This window comes from Lotus japonicus, chromosome 6 (genome assembly GCF_012489685.1).
Source record: "Lotus japonicus ecotype B-129 chromosome 6, LjGifu_v1.2".
Lineage (NCBI taxonomy): Eukaryota > Viridiplantae > Streptophyta > Magnoliopsida > Fabales > Fabaceae > Lotus > Lotus japonicus.
Window position 1 is genome coordinate 41,240,245 of NC_080046.1, and position 17,451 is coordinate 41,257,695.

At 37.1% G+C, this 17,451-nt stretch overlaps 3 protein-coding genes across 3 annotated transcripts; all 3 read right to left on the bottom strand.

The window, feature by feature from the left end:
* Window positions 1-3,640: 3,640 nt before the first annotated feature.
* LOC130725312 (uncharacterized) lies at window positions 3,641-4,504 on the bottom strand. Its single transcript, XM_057576554.1, has one exon. It carries the CDS (start codon window positions 4,502-4,504, stop codon window positions 3,641-3,643), a length of 864 nt encoding a protein of 287 aa, XP_057432537.1.
* A 3,630-nt stretch (window positions 4,505-8,134) lies between these two features.
* Window positions 8,135-11,386, bottom strand: LOC130723893 (4-coumarate--CoA ligase-like 1). Its single transcript, XM_057575039.1, has 6 exons — window positions 10,957-11,386; window positions 10,066-10,647; window positions 9,622-9,814; window positions 9,321-9,466; window positions 8,704-8,771; window positions 8,135-8,574 (listed from the first exon to the last, which is right to left on the bottom strand). The coding sequence occupies exons 1-6, from the start codon at window positions 11,377-11,379 to the stop codon at window positions 8,325-8,327; spliced, it is 1,662 nt and encodes a 553-aa protein (XP_057431022.1). The 5' UTR covers window positions 11,380-11,386; the 3' UTR covers window positions 8,135-8,324.
* A 2,716-nt stretch (window positions 11,387-14,102) lies between these two features.
* On the bottom strand, window positions 14,103-14,768 carry LOC130725313 (uncharacterized). Its single transcript, XM_057576555.1, has one exon. It carries the CDS (start codon window positions 14,766-14,768, stop codon window positions 14,103-14,105), a length of 666 nt encoding a protein of 221 aa, XP_057432538.1.
* Window positions 14,769-17,451: the final 2,683 nt, after the last annotated feature.

Consider the following 17,451-nt stretch of genomic DNA (forward strand, 5'->3'; position numbering starts at 1 on the left):
ACCTGAGGTCTGAACCATTATTGTGGTTAGGATCGAGACCTTCTCGGGGAAATTCTTGGGAGTATCAGGATCTTTTGACTTATAGAGTTTTGGAACAAAAGAGAAATGGAACTTGACTTCATAATGAAATTCATAATGCATTAACCAAAGAAAGAACACATTCAAATAGTAATACCAATTTCTTGGAAAAAACTTAGGATCTGAAATGCGTTTGGAAAACGGGAAGGGTCGACAATCTAAGTGTGAGGAAAATCCTTGAGTGCGATAGCGCCTTCTGCTCTTTGAGCAATTTATCCAACCATCCAAAGGACGAGTCGAGGGAAACTTCACTGAGGCGGAAGACTTCATGAAAGCGGGAAAACTTCACTGAGGCGGAAGACTTCGTGAAAGCGGGGAAAACTTCACTGAGGCGGAAGACTTCGTGAATGTGGGGAAACTTCACTGAAGCGGAAGACTTCGTGGAAACGGGAAACTTCACTGAAGCGGAAGACTTCGTGGAAACGGGAAACTTCACTGAAGTAGAAGACTTCGTAAAAGCGTGAGACTCCATTGAAATGTGAGACTTCATGGAAGCGTGAGATTTCATCGACGTTTACCCTAGGGCAAACGACAGGGACAATATTCTTACTTAGACACTTGTGCGTGGGAATGACGATACGTTGTTTGGCTAACCTTATCGCATGACATATCATGCACTCTAACTATATTCGTTGAGATGTTGATGATTGAATTGTTATTAGAGATTCGATAACATGCTATGTATATACCTTAGAGTAGGCAATGGAGAACCTATATAAGTATATACCCCCCATATTCATCACATGTTGCTTGTATTATCTATTATATTCTGTGAGTTGACCCTCGCACCTTGGCCTTGTGTGTATGTTTGTGTTTGGGCGGTCGACCTGCTGCCAGACGTCCAACAGCTGATTCGAGATGATTTGTCGCTCGGGGAGGATCCGGAGCGTAATGACTACTACTGAACCTTTGGACGAGGACCCGGACTTCATGCGTGATCAGATGAGGGTCGTGATAGTGATGTAGGGCATGAATGTTTTAGAGTCTAGTGACATTGGGTGTTATGGTCATAGCTCTGATTCGTTATTTGTATTTTAGGACAGGGTAAGTTCCCGACACATTACTTCTGTGTGGTTCTCTATCACGGGAATCGCAGAGAGTAGTCGGACGTAGGAAGTCTGGAGAAGGCCATTTTGGGATGACTCTCCCACTTGGAGGACATGTACCTATAACTTTGTCACTCTAATCACTAGATATGTATGTATTGCCTTCGGGCTTACTTATGTCACTTTCTACTACTTATGGTTACAGCGGGGCTATGTTGCACATTAGTTATGTTGGGCAATTTTGGGTTGAGTCTTTAGTTTGGAAAGTCTTTCACTTTAAAAGGAAAACAAACAAAAATTACCTGCATTTTACGCTTTATTTTATTTTTGAGTTACTAAGTGACACCTGAAAATCGGGATGTTACATCTCGCCCTGTCTATCCCCCATTTTATGGCTTTTCTCTCCTTCTCCTCCATTTACGACCTCTCTCTTCCACTGGATACATTTCTTACGCATCTCAGAAAACCGACCTCCACTAGATCGGAGCGAGTCGAATCGAATCATCGTACACCAGATTAGAGCGACTCTACTTCAGCTTTAGTAAGTACTAGATTCAGTATTCACTCTCTTCACCAACTTTCTATTTGAGCTGGTCTCTCCGGGATGAGAGGGAATGCAACAACAACTATTACTACAGTACATGTTTACTCTTATTATGACAGAACAACAACTCAACACTGCCCTGCAATTTTGATTTCCTTAATTAATAAGGTAATATAATATAGATGAAAGTTCTAATATTTTATTAATGATTTAGATATATGATACACATGTATATGACTCTATTACTACAGTAGCAAATGATAATAGTTTGTGGTTGGTAGTCTAACGGACTTATGAAGTTTTGGATCTCAATCACAACACTTACTTCCGTGGCTGATAGGATTCAGAGTATTTAAGCTCCATGGAACAAAATGGTTAGCAGTTGAGGACGAGGAGTTGCAAGATAAAATTTTGTTGGTGATTCCAAACATTAATAGAATTGAAGTTATGCGAGCCAGAGGACTATTGCTGCCTAGGAAGGAGAAGGAGGGTGGAGGCTGCGTTGTTTGTTGCAGCAGAAACAAAATCACCCATCCCTATTTTCCTAAGTGTGATGTTGGTGTTTTCAATTTGAAAAACAATATTTTTACATCTTTACCCCTGGGTGACTCCTTCAAATACATTGATGGCAACTTACTTTGGTTCTTTGGTAGAAGAGTTGAAGTTTCTTTGAGGTGATGCACTTGAGGTGATACTTGTGGTGCCGCAGTGTTGTTCACTGGAACCTGGTGCTGTAGTGTTGTTCACTGGAACCTGGTGCTGTATTTTTGTTACTAGAACCTGGTGCTGTAGTGTTATTACTGGAACCTGGTGCTGTTGTGTTGTTACTGGAACATTTGGATTTTGTTTTGATATGGATATTGCATTGTTTTTTGAGGGAGTAAAGTCTTTTCATGGTGTTCTATAGTGTTGTTACTGGAAACTTTGGATTTTGTTCTGATATGGATATTGCATTGTCTTTTGAGGGAGTAAAGTCTTTTGATTATGTGCTGTAGTGTTGTTACTGGAATCTTTGGATTTTGTTCTGATATATGCGTTGTCTAGGCTCTCCTGGTTGGGTGAATTTCTTTAGTCCAACTTTGACTTACTTGTACATGGATTGCTGCTTATCCAAAAAATCTTAGATATTCCTGGTTCTATATTACATTGACCCAAGCAAAGTGAAAATTTTGTTAAAAGAAGTAATACAAAATGAATTTGTTGGTTGAAAGCAAAGTGAAGAGATCAACTTCGGATTGGATCTTGAATCCTGTTACCTACATCAAGATGTTGTAACAAGTTTTCTTTGAGAAAGTATTGGCTGCTACGCTCTTTTTCTTTTGTAGAGTTATATATTGGCAAAGCATGCTAGTAGGATGAGCATCTTATTTTTATTTTTTTTCTGGAATGTGCCTATTGTCACAACTTTGGCATCTCTTTCTTTCCGCATGTCTTTCCTATTTCTTGTATCATGTTTATCTTATTTTGTGGACTTAGTCTTCTTTGACTGATTTTTTTTTCATGTATTCGATCGGGTTAGCACCCCCCTGTGCTGTTTTGAATGCAATGTCTTTGCTTATCAAAAAAAAAAAAAACAAAATGAATTTGTTAAATGTGTATTTTAAAATTGGGGTGCGGTACTTCAAGCAGGATCATGGGTTGATTTGTTATTTGCCGATATTCATTTCGGTTATTTATTACTATACTGGTTGATTACAAATCATTCTATAATCTTCTTTCTAAAAAAGAATTAAGTTATCTAATTATCATGATACTTGTGAAAAAATTTAAATTCAATCAATGAATATAAATTTTTTCTGTTTCTCCGATGCCATGACATGTTTTCTATGTATTCAGTTTTTTGTTATTTGTTTAAATTCGATGGCCAAATCCTTATCTTTAATTAAATCAATTACAGCAATTAGTGTCGGTCTTAATTCCAAACGTTATCAATTAGTAACATTTTTTTTTGAAACATATTCTATTAAGAAAATCAAGTGGCCAAATTGGCAATTACACCAGATTGACCCAAAACCTCAACTTCCGCGGGAACCTCCTCTATCCAAACGTAGTTTGGGTATTTAGAGGAGTCATTAGCTAAGCGATCAACCACAGAGTTCCCGGAACAACAAACAAACGAAAAACAACAAACATTAAAACCTGAAATCAAGTTCCTACAATCACTAAGGATAGACATCAAATAAGAAGAACCTTGTCTTCCTTTATTCCAAGCTTCATATAACTGCAAGCAATCGGTCTCAAAACACACCTCCAAAAAATGGAGATTCAAAGCCAACGTGATCGCCCATCTAAAGGCCAATGCTTCTGCTAGGAGTGTTGTTGAAGTGTCCACTGGATAGGCACAAGCAGTAGTCATAATTAATCCCTCATTATTCCTAGCTATCAAGCCAAAACCTGCAACTTTATCCACAAAAGAGGCATCAAAATTTAACTTAAGGACATTTGCTTGAGGAGGATACCATCTCGTACTGTGCTCCATCGTCCTTCTCACAATTGGACCGCTTGGAATTGATTCCAGCGCATTTAAACGTGCCAACACTTTCTCCATACTCAGTTGCTGTCCCTGGAAAAGAGCTCGATTTCTGCACTCCCAAACAGCGTACAGAAACGTAAGTGCCCCCCAAATAACATCTGCATCCTCACAGCTGAAAATCTGCCCCATAAAATCCTCTGGTTCACGAGCATCATCACGAAACCGCAGGCCAAAAGGGCTTGCAAGCCACCACTGAGATACGACAGGACAAGAGAACAAAGCATGGCTGCTTGTTTCAACCGCTGTCCTGCAAAAAAACGCAGGTATCATCGACCTTAATTCCCCTCCACCGAAGGACACCATTGACGGGAACAATATTCACCGCCACCCTCCATGCAAACTCCTTGCACCTGGGTAACGCAGCCGCTGTCCAAAGAGCTTTCCAAAAGTGTGTGGGGGGAGGCTGGCCTGTGGACGAAGAAGGAGAGCTTTGAAGTCTCCGCTGTTTAACAAACTCGTAGCCAGACTTTGCAGTGTAAGCTCCATCAATTGTTTCTGGCTACATGAGAACATCTTGTCGAGGCACCAAAGGAAGAGGAGTTTGTAAAATCTCCTTTGCTGTTGGAGGCCAAAACACAAGCTCAATGAGATCCTTCTTCCATCTTTGCGGTCCTTGAGATATCAAATCTGAAACATGCAAAAGATTAGTCTCATGAACAATATCCTCCCCATAAATAAGCGGCACACCACTTGGTAACCAAGAGTGACGCCATATATCAATATTTTCCCCATCACCCACCCTCCACCGGTCCCAGTGGATGTTTGAGGAAGTAACATTAATAGTCAGAGATTTAAACTGATTTATTAATTAGCATCATTGATAACTCATCTATTCAAGCATTTAAATTTATTATTCAAATTATGATTGCTTGATTCTTGTTGAGGTGTCACTAATTTGCGATTAATGCTTTTAGTCACTAGTATGTTTCTTTTTAAAGTGGAAATCATGCGTCTTGTAATGACTCAATTGGAAAAAACTTGAGACTGTCAATTTCCTTAATCTAATTAATTACACCTAAATTAATAGTTAGATGGGGAAAATTAAAACTTCAATTTTTTTTTTTCCAATTGAGAGGATCCATTTCCATTTCTTTTCTTCTGGCCCTGATTTTGTAGGTTGATTCGTTTATGAGGGATTATCCTATTTGACCCCTGATTTCTCTTTGTTTTGCTGCTCAATTGCTCATCAATGCCTTCAAGTATCTTTATTCTTTCATAACTTAAGAACAATCACCATGAATAAGATAGAAAGAAAACTCAAAAAATGTGAATTATATGAATCTGTAAATTATTAGAATTTAGAAAGTCCAATTCAACATAAAAGCTAGTTCAAGAGTTTATGGTTGTTAGCTCTATCTTTATAAATACTTGGCTGGTCATATCTCTAGTTAATTTATCTTTTAATTATTTACCAAAAGATAAATTTTATCTTGTAGTCCAAAAATGACATAATAAATTATATAGTAATAGTCTATTGTTCTATCAAATGAATCTATATTACTACAATTATATAAGTAATAAAAAATTAAAATAGGTTTCAACACGAAACTCGTAGTCAACTACTCAAAAAGTTGTAGCAATTTTGATGAAGAAAAATGTAAACAATATGAAGCCTACATGAGGTGTTTTCCATGGTGATAATTAGATTTTTGACTGGACTTAATGAAGAGTTTGCTACTGTTAGATCACAAATACTGCTTATGAAGCCTTTACCAACTCTACATGAGGTGTTTTCCATGGTGATACAATCTAGTTCAGTTTCTGGAAACTCTGGTCAGAATGTAAGTGATACAAGGTTTATGTTAAATGCAATTGATAATAGACAATTTTATGGTAGAAGTAGAGGTTATCCTCAAGGAAATCAATATAATGGTAGAAGAAATTCCACATCTGCTAACACTGCTAGCAATGGAAGAGGGTACTATTCAAGATCTGGTAGAGGAAATATAATTTTTTCACATTGTGGGAGGACTGGTCACACAATTGATACATGTTACTAGATTTATGGTTTTCCACCTTCTTTTAGATCACATAACACTAGAACAGTGAATAATTTTACGTCAGAGGACAGCTATTCTAGTGATCATACTTACAATGAAGAAGGACATAATTTAGATGCTTCTCAATCTTCTCAAGCTGTGAATGGTTCTAGTTCTCAAATTGCAGCTCCATCACCCGAGTTTGAGTTCCAAGTTTCACAGTAGAACAATACCCGAAATTGCTTACATTGATTCAAGGAACTTCAAAAGTACAAGCTGCTAATGCATCTCATATCAATCAATTGAGAATTCATGAAGGATCACATCAGGTCAATCAGTTACATACTCAGCATAAGACTCATGATGGTACTAATTCCAAAGGAAAAGGTACAGCTATTGTATTGTCTTACTATCCTCCTTCATCCAAAGCCTATAGTTCCTGGAAAGGATCATGCATATACGCGTATAAATTACTGTTTGGATGTTTTAAACATGAAATTCATGAACTTTTTGTTTGTTTGCGGATATAGTAGGGACACAACAAATGTAATTTTTGACTTATTAAATGATCTTTCATCGAAAATTTTGAAAATGACTATTGATTTATGGACAGGACTCGCCAAAGAGGTATTTGGCGAGTCCCATAGTCAAAGGGTCACGACATGGCGAGTGTGTTCGTGCGCGCTTAGGTGTAGGAATTGGGCTTCTAGGTATTGGGCTAGTAGTCTGGCCCATGAAAACATAGCTGAGGCCCATGTGTAATAGATTAGGGTTAATGTAATTGCCCCACTATAAAAGGCAACAGACTTCATTGAATAAACAGGTTCTCATTTTCTATCAGCTTTTATTGTGTTTACGGCTCGGAACCCTAGACGATAAACCCTCCGTTTTCGGGGCTTGTGGCTGTGTAAGAACAATTTAATTAATGCTGTAATCCAACTAAGGAATACATATAATGCAAATGAAAATTCCATAGAATGTCAATTTTTCTCATATTCTTTTGACAATTATACCACAAAAGATAATGGTATACGTTTCTTTGCTGGTAATTCAATAATTGCTGCAACCTACAGCTACATTAATCATATTCTAAAGTAGAATATTGACATCATTTGTTAGGGTGCATGCAGGTTTAGTTGACTTGCAGTGGTTTCACAAAAAAGAAAAATAATTAAGGCTTTTCATTTTTGTGTGTTTAGAGCTGTTATTAGTTAAACCAAATGTTAGAGTCTCACATTAGTTAGAGATGTGGCCAAGCAATTACTTATATATGGTTGTGCAAACCTTAACTTTTGAGCTAGCTTTTGGGTTGAGTTAGGCCTCCTTCACCAAATGATATCTATTTATCAATTGAAAACAAAGGCCAAAAGTTACAGGCTACACTTAAAAGTGAAACCAGATTAATATGCAATATGCTTTGCAATGATTAGTTTCTCCTGAAGGTGTCCAACATAATGAATAAGTACAAGAGTGAAGATATTCATCTTGAACAAACTAGATGCCTCATAAAACAGATATATATCTATCCTTTAAAAGTTAAAATATTTAATTATAGAAAAAGGAAACAGAGATTTATGTAGGATGTAGTGAAAAGTTGTTTCAGATTAAAGAATAAATATTTCTCAATGCTTAAATTATTAGCTTGATGTCTTGCTTGATTGAAGTACCATGCATCACATGACATTCCAATCATTATAGAAGAAAAAGAAAAAAAATGCAACAATCTGTGTGGTCCTGCTAAACAATTGGCAATATGGGATTTGACCAACAAACAATTAGAATCACAAATCACCCACACCTCAGTTGGCAACACTGACTGTGTGTGCGGAAAAAACTTTTGGATTTGATCCCTGCACAATATGAGTGGAGAAATGAAAAGGCTTAATTGTGACCAAATATCGAATCCGGAATAGTTGACAATCCGTAGGGTGATTGGATACTGATCGAGTGATTTAACAAAAAAATAATTAAAATAAGTATCACAACAACAAGGGCAACAATAAAATTACCAAATTTTATTCTCGGATATTACTTCCAACATGTACTAAAATAAAAATTCACTCTCTTAGTAGCAGTGCAACACAGATTAACTAGATGAAGAAGCATGAAATATCAAAGCAAAGGTTACATTATTTTCCACTGATTTAGAGAGTGATGGATTTAGTTGTGGAATTTGTCTTCATCTTTTCCACCATCTTCTCTTTGACAAGCCTTCTCATTATTTTCCCAGATGGTGATTTTGGTATGGATTCCACAAAGTGCACCACTCTCACTTTCTTGTAACTAGCAGCATTGGAGGCAACATAGTTCATAATGTCCTCTTCACTCTCTTTGGCACCAAGGCTCAAAACAACACTTGCAGCTGGGATTTCCCCTGCCTCTTCATCTGGTAATCTGAACAACCATTATAAGTGTAAGATAACAAGAATGTCAAAAATATTAGATTGCAAAGACTTTTAGAATCTGAAATCCCAATAAGTGTAAGATTAACAAGAATGTCAAAGATTATGGTTCGTTACTTACGACACAACAGCAGCATCTTCAATTGAGGGATGAGACAGCAAAATAGCCTCTAACTCTGCAGGAGCAACCTGCACTTGTCCAAAAAGACATCAACTAATCTTGGCCTATACATGGGAATACGAACCCTTAGGCTCCATTAATTTGTGCACTCTTAGATATCCAAAACTTTCCTGACAAAAAAATGCTACACATTTTGACCAACTTCTTAACACAATTTAGTAATGCATGAATTGCAGATGTTGTGTACATTTTTTTCCTAGTTTTCATTTTAATTGGCTTTTTAATCTCCTTTTGTTTTCTAAATTGATCATAATATTATGAATAAATTAACTGACCTCCCTTTAAGTTCTCAATCATGGTGATTCTGATTTACCAGATGAAGAGATGTAGAAATCTCAGCAGCAAAACAAAATTTGCACCAGGAATGTTACTTATCCTTTTTCACAGACAAACATTCTACAAGTGCTTGTAATGTTGCAATTATGTTTTATAAATCACATTTTATTCCAACTTAGCCTTTCAAGTGATTTGTTTTTCCTGTTTATTGAGTTAGGGAGTAGGGATTGATAAGCAGAGCCTTGATCTGAACATTTGAAAGTGAAACAACAAGAACTTACTTGGAAGCCTTTGTATTTAATCAACTCCTTGATACGATCAACAATAAAAACATTCTCTTCATCATCTATGAATCCTATGTCACCAGTGTGAAGCCATCCATTCTTGTCAATGGTCTGAGCAGTCTCATCCACCTGTTTATAGTAACCTGGAAAAGACACAGATTGAGATTGTTAGTGTTACATGCATTCATAATATGTTTATAGCCATCCATTCTTGTCAGTGTTACATGCATTCATAATATAATTTATCATAACTTCACACTTTTTTTTTTCTTTTTGGGGAAGATTGTGTCTCCATTACCTTGCATCACACATTGGCTTCTTACACAGAGTTCCCCTGGTGTGTTCCTTGGGAGGGATTTACCAGTTTCAGGATCAACAAATTTGACTTCCAAATTTGGGAGGATGAACCCCACTGAATTTTTATGTGGACTCCCCAACCCTTTTTGTGCATGGGTGAGTGTGATGCAGCTATGCTCAGTTAGTCCATACGCCTGCAATAATAAAAAAAAAAAAAAACTATCAGTTAGGGAACATATACCATACCAAATGCACAAGTTGCACAATATAATTAAAAGCCTTAGTGCATGTTTCAAAACCCTTCCACAATTGATTCTGAAGTCAGAATCAATTATGGGGAGAAGCTTGTTCTATTTAGGTGTCAGAAATGATTATAAAGAAATAGAAGCTGATCCAAACATGATATCAGTGAACTAGCAAAACTATAGAAGGATGACTCGCCCACCTCTTGAACAAGAACACCAGGGAACTTGTGTTCAAAGTTTGTTAGGAGTTCTGGTGCAAGTGGTGCTGCTGCAGTCATAACAGCCTGGAGTTTAAGCTTGCTGAGATCAAATTCATCTACAATGGGATTTTTCACCAAGCTGAGAATGATTGGAGGCACAATGGGTGCAAATGTGATCTCATGTGTGATCAAGGCATTGAGAAATGCTTTCAGCTCAAATCTTCCCATCACCACAACTTTCCCTTTGTTCCTAAGAGTGGCACAGCATATGCCAGTGATGCCATAGATGTGAAAGAAGGGAATTAGGCCTAGTATGGTGACCTTACCCACCATTTCCGGCGCTACGCCGAAAAGCGTGGAGCAAAGATTAGCTACAAGGTTTCTGTGAGTGAGCATCACACCCTTTGACATCCCTGTGGTGCCTGAAGAGAATGGCATGGCACAAAGATCATTCTGGTTAACAGCTTCCCTTATCATATCATCACCTGCTCTGTCTGCTGCTTCTAGCAGTTTGTTCCAATTCATGGCACCTTCAACAACTTCGTCTCCCAGCACAACAACAGGTACTTCTAGGCCTTTCACCTGTTTCATTTTCAACTCAATAAGTCTCAAAATCAAATGCTATATAAAGTATATACAGTCTAACATGCTTAATGTTTTTTTAGATGAATAGAAGTTTGGGCCAGGCAGCCTCTCAGACCATAGGTCGCTTACAGAGGTACTTACAGATTGCCTACTAATACAGTCCTCGCATTAGTAGCGGGAATCAAACACACAACCTTCTGAGAGGAAGTGATTCGTCCTTACCAAATGAGGCAACTTGGGGACACGATTAATTTAAGTTACTTAAAAAGCCAACCAAAAGAAAGCACATTATGAGCAATTAATTACCTTATCATAGCTTGAGCTATTTGTGACAATTAATTTGGCATCAGCAGACTCTGCCTGTTTCTTAATTTCTGATGTATGTGATGCTGGATTTGCCCCTGAGAAGACACCACCAGAAGCCATGATCCCCAAAGCAACAATGGCATACTCAGGTATATTTGGAAGTACTACAATCACAACATTCCCTTTTCTTATACCAAGAGATCTCAATGCCTTTGAAAACCTCTTAGTGTCTCTGACCACCTCATTATAAGTGATCCCTTTTCCAGTGACAGCATCCACAAATGCAACCTTATCAGCATATAATTCAGCATTTTGAAGCACAAATTCTGGTAATGTAACATTGTCAGGAATAGGAACAGGTGAATATTGGCTACGAAAGATGTGTTCCTCCTCATTTGCAAAATTTTCCATGGATGTTCCCATGTTGGAGTATGAGTAGATTGGCAATTGGCAAGGCATGTGAGATTATATATACGGAAATTTCTAGTCATGCTTTTACCATGGTATGAGGCTTGTGTAGGTGAAAATTTGTTGAATCATGTTTCTGACAAAGGCCAACTACAATATTTCTATAATCAGTTATGCGCACCTACTTGCCTATGAAAGTTTATCAGTTTCAATCCAAGAAGTAAGAACTATAGAAGAGATGTTGGTAACAGTAACAGTAGGAGTCTCTTGTATTCTTCAATTAGGATAAAACTTGGTAGTTCCTATTTATAACGACTATTAGTCAAATTGGTAAACAAATGCTGTTCAAATTATGCTAACTAGACGTAGAACTGCTCAGTATGCAGGTTAACTAATTAAAACCAAACGTAAAATTTTAAAGGCTTAATTGCAACTTTAGTCCCTGAGATTTATTAAAACCACGATTTTAGTCCCTCACCTAATTTAATTACAAGAATAGTCCCTCACATTCCCTCCCGTTTGCAACGTTAGTCCTTCCGTCTAATTGTTAACGGAGAAGGCTTATGTGGCAACGCACATGCCTCTCATGTGACCAAGAAAAATGATTTAACTGCACTTTTGGTCCCTAACTTATACACATTATGTAGTTTTGGTCCTTAAAGTTCAAAAATTGCATTCAAATTTATTACTTTTAAGCTACATAAGCTATCGTGTTAGTTATATAAAAAAAAACTAATCATCAATTTAGTCCACAAAATCTTAAGCATCACCATAATAGTTACTTTCAAAAAAAAAAAAACCATAATAGTCTTTGGAAAGTTTGATTACCAAATTTTGTTTCAAAAATCTAAATGGTATATGTGGGGTTCTCTAAATTACCCTATGTAGACTAATAGAACATAAGATAAGTGAGTAACAAAATGTCATAATCTTTTTTTAAAGAAATTCCATAACTTATTTCTTGTCATGATGATGAGTAGTCTCTTCCTACGTACCACTACAATATTTATCTTTTTAACCATATGCATCATCTATTAAAATAATCTTATTTGACTCGGGTGTGGTAAATGTCAAAAGTCTCCCCAAAAGCACATCTTATAAGAATTGAAATTTCGATTTTAAGGACAACAACTTTTAACCACTTTCAATGCCTCAGATTCAAACAACTCATTTGAAAATTCTAGGACAAAATTGGGCAGAGACTATTTGGACCATCCCTCTTTACTATCCACACCATCCCCTTAAGTGCAAAAGTACATTTATACCCCCAAATATTTTAAAAAATAACTGCTCCAATTAAAAAAAAAACCCTAATCCCACCATCTCCCTCTCTCTCATTCTCGGCCGCATCTCCTCCTCCTCATCTCCTTCTCTCATTCTGACGGTGGCCCTCATCTCCTCCTCCTCATCTCCTTCTCTCACGGTTTCCCCACCAAAATCCCAGCCTCCATCACGTCCTTCATCCTTCCCCACCAAAACCCTAGCCTCCATTCTCCGTTGTCCATCACCATCACGATTTCAGAAGGAGAAGAAAGAAAGAGGAAGAAGGAAAACTCACACTCGATTTCAGAAGGAACCTTGACTCTGGTAAGTCCCTCTGAGTTGTTCCCTCTGGTTTGCTTAAAAACCCACACACGGTTTCACCTTTCCGCAATCAAGGATGCGGTAGTTGTGGCATCACGGGTTGCGGTAGTTCCGCAACTAGGATTGCGATAGTTTCCGCATCTATGATTGCGGTAGTGAAATTCAATCAACACTTCCCCCCACCCCTTTCAGTACTTCACTAACTATATTCCACTAACCACTATCAACCTCAGAAGTTCCAGCTGCCATAATGCTCCTAATAGACAACAAACTTCACCAAGTCAAACACTAAAACCAGAACGTTACAGCTATTTTAATTGCGGAAGTTACCGCTACTAAGATAGCGGAAGTTACCGCTACTAAAATAGCGGTAGCAATTAAACGTCCGCATTTTAAGTGGCGGAACGAACCAGAACCCACATATTCAACCCAGATTTACGCGAAAAACCCGTAAAAATCCCAAAATCTCACCTATTTTGAGCTTCTAATCTTCTCTTGATCTCACCCACTTATCTTCTACACTGATTTGGAGCTTCAAGGTGTGTGATATATTGATTTAGAAGATGAAATAGGGATGGGGGAAGGTGAGAGTGGAAGAGGAAGAAGGAAGAAGAAGGTGAGATTGTGAGAGTATTTTTTTTTTTACTGCTTTGTATGTTTTCTATGTGGGGGGTATTTTTGGAATTATAAAAAAAGGGAATGGTGTGGATAGTAAAGAGGGATGGTCCAAATAGTCTCTGCCAAATTCTAGGAGCCACTTTCTGGTTTTTTAGTAAAAAAAGTATTTCTGCAGTTAGTTATGTATACATTCCAAAAATTTAAAATATATCTTTCCCTTTCTTTTTACAACTAAATTGAGCAAATTGGTGCAATTTCAAGTCGAAGGTCGCGGTGAAATATATCCCTTTTTTTTAATAAGAAATATATCCCTTTTCAAATGAAAACCATGAGCAAGAAATCGCTTTAATACAAATGAGATCTTGGCAAAAAATGTTACAATTTAATGAATAAGAATCCAACCTATCAAACTAAAAATTGAAAACAAATAACAATAAAGTGGAGGTAATAATAAAACAAATAATTATTCAAAGAATGCCAACACAAGAAGAAAACAAAAAAAAAATTACAAAAAAAAATTGCAAAACGCCTTTGCCTCATATAGCCAAAGCAGCCCAAAGAGCCATGCCACACAAAAGACCCGGAGCCCCGAAATTAGAACTTGAACCCGAATCATCGGCAGCGCCCGGAGATGATTCCGGCGAAGAACTCGCCGGCGCAGTTCCTGGCGCAGTGCTGCTCGATGGAATCGTCGTCACCGGTGCATCTGCCGGGGTAGCCGAACTCGTAGGAACTCCTGCAGAAGCCTCTGGTGGAGAAGAAGAAGCCGACGGGCCCTTTGCCACCGTAGGAGCAGCCACCGGACTACTCACGGGAGACACCGCCGGAGTCTCAGCCGTCGGCGGAGGAGTCGCTGGGGATGGCACCGGCGGTGGGGAAGACACATTGTTGGACGGGCTGGAAGCCGGAGAAACCGAAGACGGCGGCTGAACAGCCGGAGACTTCGCCGGCGGCGTGACAGACCCAGTTGGAGAAACCGCCGGAGTTTGTGAAGGCGGCGATATAGTCGGAGACTTTGCAGGGGATGCTTTAGGAACCGCCGGAGAATGTGAGGGAGGAGTCGCCGTAGACGGTGGGTTCGCCGCCGGCGGCTGCGAAGATGATGACTTGGGTGAAGGAGCAGGAGCATTGTCGGCGTGAATCGGAACAAAAACAGTGGCCAAAAGCAGAGTAACCACGAAGAGTGGAAGGAATCTATTCATTTTCGGTGTTTTTGAGGATTCGGAAAGTACGATGATGATGATGAAGATTGAAGAGAATCTCCTGTGTTTGTGGAAGTGGAAAATGCAACAACAACAACAACAACAACGTTAAATAAGGATGTGAGTTTGTGTTGTGGAAAAGTATGTTGGTTCAGAGTTGAATTGAATCGTTGCCTTGTTGGGGAACATATATAGGATGAGTTTGGGAGTGTGAAGAAACTCAAATGTGACCGTTGCGATGGTTCACTGACTATAGCCAGTAATTTAGCCGTTGATGGCAGTGGTGTGACCTGCTATGGTTAGATTATTCTCTTGAGGAAAATATGAAACAAACTGCAAAATCTGGATTAGATCCACATTTTTCAAGTTATAAGCTATTGAATTAATCTAAATTAATTAGATAATTTAACGGTAATGTTGGTATATTTGGATCTAGAAGTTCATTTTCATAATGTCCATGTTTGTTTACAAATAAAGTTGTGTTCACATATAAAATTCACTTTCATTTGAGATTTGAGAAGTAAAAAGAGAGGAATTTTAGATATGATGCGTGATGTAGTAGGAATAGAAGTGAGAGATATAAAAAAAAAAAGAGTGAAAATATAATTTTAGAGAAAATGATGTATGAATGATCAAAACTCATTTGTTTTCTAATGCGAAGCTTTTTTTTGGCTAAGAGAGGTTGAAAGCCTCTTTCCCATTTTAAAGATGTGTGATCCTAAATTTTAATGTCTAAAAAGGACCATCGAAACAAACACCACACATAGTTCTTTCTCTTGTTGCTCTACCTTGATTGAAAATGGTTCTCTCAATGTTATTTATACAAGTATGAGCTTATATTATTAAAACTTTTATTTTCTTGATCTCAAAAGACATGAAATTATGTTTATACTTAAACGAATATATATATATATATATAACAATGATTGTCTGGAAGGATTAGTTGCCCTTGTATCTTCAATTTTATCCATAATTTTGATGAGAATGCTAAAATTGAATTAGATGATTATTTGTTTAATTCACATGGTCCTTCGGGATAATTAAAAGTGTGTATTTATTGATAACTAGTACTTTTTGACCAGTACGATACACGAGGGTTATTCATTTTTTTTGTTTTGTTTTTTAAATCTGTGTGTTTTTTAAAGGTATTATGGGGATTTTTTTGGTTCGTGGATTAAAAGAACTAAATTTGTGGTTAGGGACATCACACCGTATCCCGAGTCAAATTAGTCACGTATGACCCCTTTCTCCCGTGGAGACCGGTGGCCAAATGACAAAAAATAAAGAACTAAATTTATATGAAATCATAAATTTGTATATCTCTTTTTTGTATTAAATGTTTATTTTTGTTGAATATCATTTTAAAAGGTCAACGAAATAACTTTTGGGAAAAAATCAATAAGACTAATAAATAATAAATTGATTATTTACAAAAAAAATTAACAACATATAAATTACAGTACATCATTTGTAAAAATCTTATACTAATTGATGAAATTGAAGGGTTAATGACATTTATATAAAATTTATTAGAATCTTAATTATTTTTTCAGTTACTCAAACAAAAGTTAAATAGGCTAATTAGTTTTAGCATTTGACTCAGTTTCAAATTTAATTAAAATTTTACGTTTCAATTATAATTTATTACAATCTTAATTATTTTTTCAGTTACTCAAACATAGGCTTGGTATTAACAATTGGCTTTCAGTTTCAACTTTAATTTAAAATTTTCATTACAATTATTATTGAAATTTGAACCGTTAATTGTTTTAATAGCAACTAATATAAGCTTCATTTGTTTACATTATATAAGCTTAATAATTTCACAATTTAGCAGTAGGAATTTAGAAAGATGTTTGTGCAGTTACCCATAAAAAAATAATTTACATATGCCTATATAATAATTTTTTTAATAATTCAATCATTTCTAAATTAATTTAATCAATGGTTAAAAACACATCTTTTCCGTAGAGACAATAGATAAATAATAAAAACTAAGAAATAATGAAGGCCAACTTTATTGAAGAAGGCTGGATTGAAACTAGTGTTTTAATACTCGGCTCGGACCGGCCGGTCCGACCGGTACTCGGTGACCTGACCGGTCCGAGCCTCACATCAGACCGGTTGTGCAAGTCACTCGGCTGGAACCGTTTTGAACCGGCCAGTTTAATGGTCAAACCGGTGACTCGGCCGGTTTTTTATTGAACCGGCGAGTCACCCATTTCTTGTTTTTTTCTTATTAGTTTGTTAACGGTGGGCTAGATAGAAGCCCATTTTCCAGTAATTATTTAACCCTTTCACATTGTTTTTTTTGTCCAGTTGGGTTATTTAACCTATTGGGCCTTTTAAATTGTTTTTTTTGTCCAGTTGCATACATTTTGTATATAATTGGGAAAAAATGGTGCCAGCAGGGTTTGAACACAGGCCATGGAGGTAATATGAAGGAAAACTACCACTGCACCACTAGGATGTTGTTGATTAAAAACGTATTTTAATTTTTTTATATTAACTTTATATTGCATTGGACATTTTTTATTATTTTTTAATATACACCGAGTCAAGCAATCGAACCAGTGACCCACTAGTCCGACCAGTGACTCAGTACCCCGACCGCGTCGATGACCGAGCCAAGTTTTAAAACACTGATTGAAACATGCAAAATTGGATAGAAATATACAAATGA